The sequence below is a fragment of the Triticum aestivum genome, chromosome 3A (genome assembly GCF_018294505.1).
Source record: "Triticum aestivum cultivar Chinese Spring chromosome 3A, IWGSC CS RefSeq v2.1, whole genome shotgun sequence".
NCBI lineage: Eukaryota > Viridiplantae > Streptophyta > Magnoliopsida > Poales > Poaceae > Triticum > Triticum aestivum.
The window spans coordinates 487,864,699-487,876,136 of NC_057800.1; the positions used below are offsets into that span (position 1 = coordinate 487,864,699).

General features: G+C 45.6%; 1 protein-coding gene across 1 annotated transcript; it reads left to right on the top strand.

The window, feature by feature from the left end:
- Positions 1-9,516: 9,516 nt before the first annotated feature.
- LOC123058468 (myb-related protein Hv33) lies at positions 9,517-11,114 on the top strand. Its single transcript, XM_044481187.1, has 3 exons — positions 9,517-9,929; positions 10,029-10,158; positions 10,249-11,114. The coding sequence occupies exons 1-3, from the start codon at positions 9,782-9,784 to the stop codon at positions 10,820-10,822; spliced, it is 852 nt and encodes a 283-aa protein (XP_044337122.1). The 5' UTR covers positions 9,517-9,781; the 3' UTR covers positions 10,823-11,114.
- Positions 11,115-11,438: the final 324 nt, after the last annotated feature.

Sequence of the window (11,438 nt, forward strand, 5' to 3'; positions counted from 1 at the left end):
GTTCAATAACCTCATCAAGTCTCCACCATCCTCCCACTCAATTCTTTCGAGAGAAACTTTTCCTCGAGAAAGGACCCGATTCTAGAAACAATCCCTTATTGCTTTCGGATCTGAGACAGGAGGTATACCCAACTGTTTTGGGTGTCCTATGAAGATGCATTTATCCGCTTTGGGTTCGAGCTTATCAGCCTGAAACTTTTTCACATAAGCGTCGCAGCCCCAAACTTTTAAGAAATGACAGCTTAGGTTTCTCTAAACCATAGTTCATACGGTGTCATCTCATCGGAATTACGTGGTGCCCTATTTAAAGTGAATGTGGTTGTCTTTAATGCCTAACCCATAAACTATCGTGGTAATTCGATAAGAGACATCATGGTATGCATCATATCCAATAGGGTGCAGTTATGATGTTCGGACACACCATCACACTATGGTGTTCCAGGCTGTATTAGTTGTGAAACAATTTCCACAATGTCTTAATTCTGTGCCAAACTCGTAATTCAGATATTCATCTCTATGATCATATCATAGATCTTTTATCCTCTTGTCACGACGATCTTTCAACTTCACCCTGAAATTACTTGAACCTTTCAATAATTCAGACTCGTGATTCATCAAGTAAATATACTCAACATCTACTCAAATCATCTGTGAAGTAAGAACATAACGATATCCACTACATGCCTCAGCACTCATTGGATTGCACACATCAAAATGTATTACTTCCAACAAGTTGCTTTCTAGTTCCATTTTACTGAAAACGAGGCTTTCAGTCATCTTGCCCATGTGGTATGATTTGCATGTCTCAAGTGATTCAAAATCAAGTGAGTCCAAACGGTCCATTTGCATGGAGTTTCTTCATGCATATACACCAATAGACATGGTTCGCATGTCTCAAACCTTTCAAAAACGAGTGAGCCCAAAGATCCATCAACATGGAGCTTCTTCATGCGTTTTATACCGATATGACTTAAGTGGCAGTGCCACAAGTAGGTGGTACTATCATTACTATCTTTTTGGCATGAACATGTGTATCACTACGATCGAGATTCAATAAACCATTCATTTCAGGTGTAAGACCATTTGAAGGTATTATTCAAATAAACAGAGTAACCATTATTCTCTTTAAATGAATAACCGTATTGCGATAGACATAATCCAATCATGTCTATGCTCAACGCAAACACCAAATAACAATTATTTAGGTTTTAATACCAATCTCGATGGTAGAGGGAGCGTGCGATGCTTGATCATATCAACCCTGAAAACACTTCCAACACATATCGTCAGCTCACCTTTAGCTAGTCTCCGTTTACTCCGTAGCCTTTTGTTTCGAGTTACTAACACTTAGCAACCGAACCGGTATCTAATACCCTGGTGCTACTAGGAGTACTAGTAAAGTACACATCAACACAATGTATATCCAATATACTTCGACCTTGCCAGCCTTCTCATCTACCAAGTATCTAGGGTAATTCTGCTCCAGTGGTTGTTCCCTTTATTACAGAAGCACTTAGTCTCGGGTTTGGGTTCAACCTTGGGTTTCTTCATTAGAGCAGCAGCTGATTTGCCGTTTCATGAAGTATCCCTTCTTGCCCTTGCCCTTCTTGAAACTAGTGGTTTCACCAACCATCAACAATTGATGCTCCTTCTTGATTTCTACTTTTGTGGTGTCAAACATCGCGAATATCTCAAGGATCATCATATATGTCCCTGATATATTATAGTTCATCACGAAGCTCTAGCAGCTTGGTGGTAATGACTTCGGAGAACCATCACTATTTCATCTGGAAGATCAACTCCCACTCGATTCAAATGATTGTTGTACTCAGACAATCTGAGCACAAGCTCAACAATTGAGCTTTTCTCCCTTAGTTTGCAGGCTAAGAAAATCGTCGGAGGTCTTATACCTCTTGACGTGGGCACGAGCCTGAAATCCCAATTTCAGCCCTCGAAACATCTCATATGTTTTGCGACGTTTCAAAACGTCTTCGGTGCCTCAACTCTAAACCGTTTAACTGAACTATCACGTAGTTATCAAAATGTGTATGTCAGATGTTCGCAACATCCACAGACAACGTTCGAGGTTCAGCACACTGAGCGGTGCATTAAGGACATAAGCCTTCTATGAAGCAATGAGGACAATCCTCAGTTTACGGACCTAGTCCGCATAATTGCTACTATCAACTTTCAACTAAATTTTCTCTAGGAACATATCTAAACAGTAGAACTGAAGCGCGAGCTACGACATAATTTGCGAAGACCTTTTGACTATGTTCAGGATAATTAAGTTCATCTTATGAACTCCCACTCAGATAGACATCCCTCTAGTCATCTAAGTGATTACATGATCCGAGTCAACTAGGCCGTGTCCGATCATCACGTGAGACGGACTAGTCAACATCGGTGAACATCTTCATGTTGATCGTATCTACCATACGACTCATGCTCGACCTTTCGGTCTTCTGTGTTCCGAGGCCATGTCTGTACACATGCTAGGCTCGTCAAGTCAACCTAAGTGTTTCGCGTGTGTAAATCTGTCTTACACCCGTTGTATGTGAACGTAAGAATCTATCACACCCGATCATCACGTGGTGCTTCGAAACGACGAACTTTCGCAACGGTGCACAGTTAGGGGGAACACTTTCTTGAAATTTTAATGAGGGATCATCTTATTTACTACCGTCGTTCTAAGCAAATAAGATGTATAAACATGATAAACATCACATGCAATCAAATAGTGACATGATATGGCCAATATCATATTGCTCCTTTTGATCTCCATCTTCGGGGCTCCATGATCATCATCGTCACCGGCATGACACCATGATCTCCATCATCATGATCTCCATCATCGTGTCTCCATGAAGTTGTCTCGCCAACTATTACTTCTACTACTACAGCTAACGGTTAGCAATAAAGTAAAGTAATTACATGACGTTTATGTTGACACGCAGGTCATAAATAAATTAAGACAACTCCTATGGCTCCTGCCGGTTGTCATACTCATCGACATGCAAGTCGTGATTCCTATTACAAGAACATGATCAATCTCATACATCACATATATCATTCATCACATCCTTTTGGCCATATCACATCACATAGCATACCCTGCAAAAACAAGTTAGACGTCCTCTAATTGTTGTTTGCATGTTTTACGTGGCTGCTATGGGTTTCTAGCAAGAACGTTTCTTACCTACGCAAAAACCACAACGTGATATGCCAATTGCTATTTACCCTTCATAAGGACCCTTTTCATCGAATCCGATCCGACTAAAGTGGGAGAGACAGACACCCGCTAGCCACCTTATGCAACTAGTGCATGTCAGTCGGTGGAACCAGTCTCACGTAAGAGTACGTGTAAGGTCGGTCCGGGCCGCTTCATCCCACAATGCCGCCGAATCAAGATTGGACTAGTAACGGTAAGCATATTGAACAAAATCAACGCCCACAACTACTTTGTGTTCTACTCGTGCATAGAAACTACGCATAGACCTAGCTCATGATGCCACTGTTGGGGAACGTAGCACAAATTCAAAATTTTCCTACGTGTCACCAAGATCTATCTATGGAGTCATCTAGCAACGAGGGAGGAGTGGATCTACATACCCTTGTAGATCGCGCGCGGAAGCGTTCAAGAGAACGGGGTTGATGGAGTCGTACTCGTCGTGATCCAAATCACCGATGATCCTAGCGCCGAACGGACGGCACCTCCGCGTTCAACACACGTACGGAGCAGCGACGTCTCCTCCTTCTTGATCCAGCAAGGGGGAAGGAGAGGTTGATGGAGATCCAGCAGCACGACGGCGTGGTGGTGGAAGTAGCGGGATTCCAACAGGGCTTCGCCAAGCGCTGCGGGAGGAGGAAGGTGTGTCATGGGAGGGAGAGGGAGGCGCCAGGGCTTAGGTATGGTTGCCCTCCCTCCCCCCCACTATATATAGGGCCAAGGGAGAGGGGGAGGGCGCAGCCTTGCCCCTTCCTCCAAGGAAGGGTGCGGCCAAGGGGGGGAGGAGTCCATCCTCCCCAAGGCACCTCGGAGGTGCCTTCCCCCTTTAGGACTCTCCCCTCCTCTTGTCCCTTTGGCGCATGGGCCTCTAGGGGCTGGTTCCCTTGGCCCATGTAGGCCAAGGCGCACCCCCTACAGCCCATGTGGCCCCCGGGGCAGGTGGCCCCACCCGGTGGACCCCCGGGACCCTTCCGGTGGTCCCGGTACAATACCGATGACCCCGAAACTTGTCCCGATGCCCGAAATAGCACTTCCTATATATAATTCTTTACCTCCGGACCATTCCGGAACTCCTCGTGACGTCCGGGATCTCATCCGGGACTCCGAACAACTTTCGGGTTACCGCATACTAATATCTCTATAACCCTAGCGTCACCGAACCTTCAGTGTGTAGACCCTACGGGTTCGGGAGACATGCAGATATGACCGAGACGACTCTCCGGTCAATAACCTACAGCGGGATCTGGATACCCATGTTGGCTCCCACATGTTCCACGATGATCTCATCGGATGAACCACGATGTCAAGGACTTAATCAATCCCGTATATAATTCCCTTTGTCTATCGGTACGATACTTGCCCGAGATTCGATCGTCGGTATCCCGATACCTTGTTCAATCTCGTTACCGGCAAGTCTCTTTACTCGTTCCGTAACACATCATCCCGTGATCAACTCCTTGATCACATTGTGCACATTATGATGATGTCCTACCGAGTGGGCCCAGAGATACCTCTCCATCACACGGAGTGACAAATCCCAGTCTCGATTCATGCCAACCCAACAGACACTTTCGGAGATACCCGTAGTGCACCTTTATAGTCACCCAGTTACGTTGTGACGTTTGGCACACCCAAAGCACTCCTACGGTATCCGGGAGTTGCACAATCTCATGGTCTAAGGGAATGATACTTGACATTAGAAAAGCTTTAGCATACGAACTACATGATCTTGTGCTAGGCTTAGGATTGGGTCTTGTCCATCACATCATTCTCCTAATGATGTGATCCCGTTATCAACGACATCCAATGTCCATGGTCAGGAAACCGTGACCATCTATTGATCAACGAGCTAGTCAACTAGAGGCTTACTAGGGACATGGTGTTGTCTATGTATCCACACATGTATCTGAGTTTCCTATCAATACAATTCTAGCATGGATAATAAACGATTATCATGAACAAGGAAATATAATAATAACTAATTTATTATTGCTTCTAGGGCATATTTCCAACACATCAACCAACAAGCTATCATACAACCACTCCAATGGGTTGTATGTAAGCTATTCAATAGATGGTGAGAAAATAAACCTTGGAGCTTGTGCAAAGGTTGTTGGTTAATCTACATATGACTTTGCTCTCTCTCCACATTTAATATATGCCACATCATCACTATGTCCTAGGTGGCAAATTTACCAACACCTATCTTACAATTGTTGGAGATGCCCTAAAATGAAGGTAAGTTTATGCCCGTCCGTCTACTCTTGAAGTTGGCAAGATTTACCCCCCCCCCTCCCACGTCACCCATGATTGAAAAAAAGTATGTAATTTAACAAAAAGATGCATCTTAAAATGTTTGTGTAGTTTTAAGAAATGTGTTCACCTGTTTAAATAATGTCCATATAATGTCAAATATCCACCCTTCTTTTAAAAAATGTTCATGTAATTCTAAATAGTAGTCACGTGCTTAACATAATTTAAAAAGTATTTATGCTCTAAAATCCCATGTGATTTAAAAAGTGTTTATGTGTTTTGAAAAGAATGCTGATGTATTTGGAAAATAAATGTACAACTTAAAGTGAGTGGTGGTATGAGGGGTGGTGTATAGACCAGGTGTAGGTTGTAACTCCGAAAGGGCGGCCATCATGTCCAGCTCGATGAGATTAGTGTCAAAAGTATTAAGCATCCGCTTGCGATGACGTGGTCCAATGACAAGTGTGTCATGCGGTGGCCGAGATCATCACCTTGGGGTTGACCACACGCGATCATGGTTGATTAGTGCGGGAAGGAGGATATGCGACAACACAAGTGAGGCGCTATGCTGAAATACATAGTGTGGACCTGTGGATGGATCTTGAGTCGTGCTTATTGCGGTAGGAGCATGTAGTAGCGGAGCCAGAGTCAACACAAATCTCAGGTAAGACGTATATCTACAGTGTCAAATTTGGTATAGTCATGAAGAAAAACTCATGCACACCTAACTCCATGGGAGCTGCGATTTTTCTTCCGTTGCAATGCAAGGCCAATTTTCTAGTATATATTAATGTACATGGATTGAACATGTATAAATGATATTGTCATGTTTGTCGTACAAAAAGTTTGTATTTCATATGTCTTTATACCAATTTTGTATGCATACAATAGGTGAAAATCATAGTCAAAATTATGCGATGAAGACCAAAAATAAAATCATGTGCACCTTATATTTTTGGGAGAAGGGAGTATTTAGCAAAAAAAGGTGATTTGTTCCTACAAATCACAGAGATCTGTAGCCAACAGATTTGCTTCTTGTTTTGCGCTCGTCCTTTTGCCCATCTTCTTCTTCTTCTACGTGATATCTTCGGTGACAGTGAGCTCGTCGATGCTCCAAGATGGAGCCGCCAATTGCATGAGCGTTGACAGTGGAGTTGAGGGCAAGGGGGATACCTGAGCAGACTAGTTAGCGTTTTTTCTTTCTTTCAAGAACATAGTTAGCGTTGTTAGATAGAGCTCGCCAACAATGTGGGGATGTGGTGATTGTGGAGAGAGGTGGCCATGCACCGACACCAAAGAAAAATCGTTCTAGGGCATCCCAAGCTCTCCAGGTGATACCATGAAGGCTAATGAAGTTGAACATAGTTTGAGCCGCGTCCTTGAGAATCATGGACGAAGCTAGGAATTTAAATTGTTTAAATTTGTCTTTGAGAGAAGGAGTGAGATCCTTTGGATCGACCACAGAGAAACTTTACAAAGTAACCTCCCAAAGACCAAAATTTTCTCCATATAGATGAATTCTCATTCTAGTTTTCCAATACGCACACTGAGACCTATCAAACATGGGTATGGGGCCAACATTATCAACATAAGTGTTTTGAGAAATAGAAACACTATAATCGAATGCCACCTTTGAGTATTCCGGTCGTACGCCCCCTCTCTCACCCAAGTAGGAGAGCTTTTCCGCAGACATACTCATTAGGTTCTTGATTTTGGTTTTAGGTCTTTAATCCTAGCTCACCTCATTATCCAAAGAAGACATCTTTAATCTATAAGCAATAAAAGTCTACTACAATGGTAAGAAACAATTGAACTTATGATACCAGTTCATTGTGTTTGGAGACACACAAAACCACCGGTGTATGCACAACCAATGTTTTTGACTAGCTATCTCGGGTCCAACGGTTGTACAAAACTGCTCTGGCTTGCGCCTCAGAGTTGGTCATCGATAGTTGTATTGGTACATGTTTGAAATTAGCATATACTTATGCACTACCTTAACGATCATTGCTCAAAACAGAAGAAAAAATATGCATCAACATATATGGAGTATGGGATGGTTTTGCCTCAGTGGTAGAACTTAGCAAAAAAGTGCTTTCAACAGGCAGCTAGATGGATACTAGGTGTCTTCAACTCACAAACTAGGATACATACTAGGCGCTTTTAGCCACTATCCTCCAAAGTGCAGCAACAACACCGACACACATAAAACACCATATTTTAGCGTGGAAAACCCTCAACGTGGGTAAAAGCATGAGCCGGTGCCACACCTAAACATTCTTCCACAATTATCAAAATATGGGATACATCAAGTCTTCTTTAGGTAGCATTAGAGGCTCTTACGTATCAAAATTTCACATTGGATAATAGTGAGATTTGAGGCTGCAAGATTTAGAGATTGGAACTCACTAATTATTGTATAACCACAACTTGAAGGATACAAGATGATGGATCTGAACTTCACAATCTTGGAAGAAACTCACTTTTCTTGATGGCGTATTTTTTTCTTTCAATCATCCCCTCTTTTGTTTTATTTTCTTTTTTAGTGGAGGCTAACCTAAAAATTTTGTCACGCCTCTTGCTAGTTCTTGGATGGAGGCTAAACATTCTCTTCTCTTGAGTGCAAACTCCAAAATACTATAAGGTCATAACCTTAATGAGTAGGGAGCTCTTGCACATATTTGGGATATCTATAAGACTTTGAAGTCATCTTCTCATGGCCCACATAAGAAGGATATCATACATTATGAGTGATAGTCGGTCTTAAAACAATGGTTAAATTTCTTTATGATGTAGGCTAGAAAAATCATGCATATGCATGCCGCTGCCTGGCCCGCCTCCTCCTTCTCGTTAGAGGGAAACTGATGCATATCAATTTCGTTGTTTGCTCCATTGATCCTTGACACCATTGTCACTGTTTTATTTCTCGAAAGGAGGCTCCTTCCTGTAGCACCTTGTTGGCATAGGCCAACAAGGGTCCTCTGCAGTTGAAGATGTGGCCACCAACATTTGTTCCATAACCATAAATGAGTTTTAGAGACAGTGAGCCGGTTAATATCATCCAAGAAATATCAAAAACACCTATGTGTGTCAGGTGCTTGAAACACTTTTACTTCCGGTTGATTCTTTGAGTTGGATTGAAATCCAATGGCGCTAGTTCATGTTCCTCCACCAGCCCTACCTCTTTCCGGTTGCTCCGCCTCCCACCCGAACCAGTAAAGCTTGTTCCTCCTCTTCGGTGGTGACATGATAGCAAGCCACGTTGTCCCCACCCCCAATGAGGCCCTCGTTGGTGCCGGCTTGTGTTTGTGGTTGCGCTACTCTTTCCCTCCAAAATTGACTGATTCAATTTGTTTTCCAATTGCATGATGAATCACACGGGCGAATACAACCTCTGCTAAAAAAGAAAAATCCCTGCGACGATGTGCCGCCACCTTTTCGACCCTAGCTAAGCTTATCGTCAGCTTGTCACAGTTGGCGACGTAGGGAGGCACGATGGGATCATCCATTTGCAAATCAAGATGGATAGATGGAACGCGGAAGTCGGCAAAAGGCGTTGATGTATGTCACGCACGGTTGGTGCGATTAGAGAATGATCTAAGCACAATTATACATCTAGCCCCCTTGTCATGAATAGCAGAGAGCACAGGTGTTGCGTTTTTCTACTAGCTTGCATTGTCGCAACAGTCCCCTAGCTAGGTGATTAACACTGTACCATAATCGTGCGCCAATGAGAAAAATCTCTCAAGTCATACCTCCAACTAACCCAGCTTTTGGCCCGTCATTTTCCATCCTGCAGCGTCGATTCCTCTCCCCGGCCGTGTCTCTGCCTCCTTTGCTGTTACTAGTAGAACAGTAGAAGCTGCTCCTCTTCCTTGCGCCCGCACGCACCCAACTATAGGAGCACTTTATTTTGGTTACGGAAATCCTAAGCCGACGGAGCACAAGTAAACGGGGTGTATCTTCAGCTCCAATCCATTGCAGGCGCGAGCACCTCAAAGCGCACACACACTTACACACATACTCCTCAGCTGGAGTAGGTTGCTTGAGACCTACTGCTTGATTGCTGCGTCGTCTTCCCCTCCCCGGCCCCCGTACGTACGTGCGCGGCTCTTGGCACGCACGCTTCCCCATATATACCCCGGCCAGCCTTCCCGACCGAGATAGATAGATAGAGATACACATGCAAGGCAACGAACCAACCATCACACTGACGAGGTAGCTCGCCGGTTGCTCGGTCGTTTGTTCGTTCGCTCGTCCCTTGAGCCGGCCGCGCGCGCGTGCCGGGCGGGCGGGAGAATGGGACGGCACGCGGGCACCGGCGGCGGCGGCGGCGTCCAGCAGAAGCTGCGCAAGGGGCTGTGGTCTCCCGAGGAGGACGAGAAGCTCTACAACCACATCATCCGCTACGGCGTCGGGTGCTGGAGCTCCGTGCCCAAGCTCGCCGGTACGCTCCCTCCCCGCAAAGCTACTTATAATTCCAACTCCGCCCGTCTGTTTTCTTGCATGTGTTGGCGCTTAATGAGGAGTGTGCTCAATGATCCAGGTCTGCAGAGGTGCGGCAAGAGCTGCCGGCTGCGGTGGATCAACTACCTGCGCCCCGACCTGAAGCGGGGAAGCTTCTCGCAGCAGGAGGAGGACGCCATCGTCGGCCTGCATGAGATCCTGGGGAACAGGTACATACATTACGCCTTCCATTTCTTTTTTGAAATTTTAGCAGCGTGAAATCTTGCGATTTGCTGATGAACGGAGCGGAATCAATGCAGGTGGTCGCAGATAGCGTCTCACTTGCCGGGCCGGACGGACAACGAGATCAAGAACTTTTGGAACAGCTGCCTCAAGAAGAAGCTGCGGCAGCGCGGCATCGACCCCAGCACCCACAAGCCCATCTCCGGCGTGGCGGGGGTGGAACCGGACCAGGCGTCGAAAGACGAGAGGCCGCAGGGAGCCGACGGTATAGCCCTGAAGCAGCAGCAGCAGCAGGTGTTCGACCCTTTCCCGGTGGCCGACACCTTCGGCGCCGGCTTCGACGGGGCGGGCATGCCGCTGTACGACCACCTCGGCGGCAAGGACGCGGCCGGGTTCGTGGACTACAGCAGCGTGCTGGACGTGTCGGAGAACCTGGGCTACGGCGAGAGCTCCAGCAACAGCAGCAACTGGAACAGCGCGCCGGAGGCGAGCAATGCGCTGGAGGGCGAGGCGCTGCATTGGGCCTCCGAGAGCAAGGTGGAGCCTTTCGCCGCCTACGCCGGCGACGAGGACGGCAAGTTCGCGCTGCCCTGCCACGGCCAGCAAGAGCACAGCATGGCGCATTTTGACTTCAACCTCGAGTACTTCTGAGGCCGTTCTGATCTAGCCATCGTCGTATATATTGTTCTTATTTACACACGGACACGGGCAAGACCAACCAACTGGGAAGATTAGAGACTGTACTTTGTCAATTTTCTCTAGTCTTTGTTACTCCTTTAACACTGTTTCTTTTCTTTTCACCGTCTGTTTATGGTTCTTCTATATACATGGCCGAAATAAGAGGTATAGAAATGTGAACACTCTGTAATTTACCATGGGATTCTGCTCTCTCTCTTTTTTTTGTAAGGATAAGGAATAAGATTCTTACTCTTTTTCTCGGTAAGTTGCTATTACTTGGAAGATTGTGTGTTGTGTATTCCTAGAGAAGACTGTCATGGCTCTTGGTACACTAATTTCTCTAGCAGGTCGCCGTCCTGTCTTAGCTTCTTTTCTCCCCTTGGATTTGTGTCTCGTGAAACTAAAGCAATGAGAAAGAAAGATGCTGCTGTTACAGTCCAACTCGGAATTAGCAGCAGCTGCCGTACGCGCGAGTCGGTTTCAGTGATTAGTTTGGGAGCAGTACTGCGTGCACTGTTGTTGCACAGCCATTTCGTGGCATTATTAATGCTGGTGTTAGCTTGTAACCCAATTTTCCGCAAAAGGGTCC

Excerpts from the sequence above, each read along its gene's own strand:
- LOC123058468 (XM_044481187.1), top strand. The coding sequence starts at position 9,782 with ATGGGACGGCACGCGGGCACCGGCGGCGGCGGCGGCGTCCAGCAGAAG. Across the intron at positions 9,930-10,028 it reads CTCCGTGCCCAAGCTCGCCG|GTCTGCAGAGGTGCGGCAAG; the intron begins GTACGCTCCCTC and ends TCAATGATCCAG. Across the intron at positions 10,159-10,248 it reads CATGAGATCCTGGGGAACAG|GTGGTCGCAGATAGCGTCTC; the intron begins GTACATACATTA and ends GAATCAATGCAG.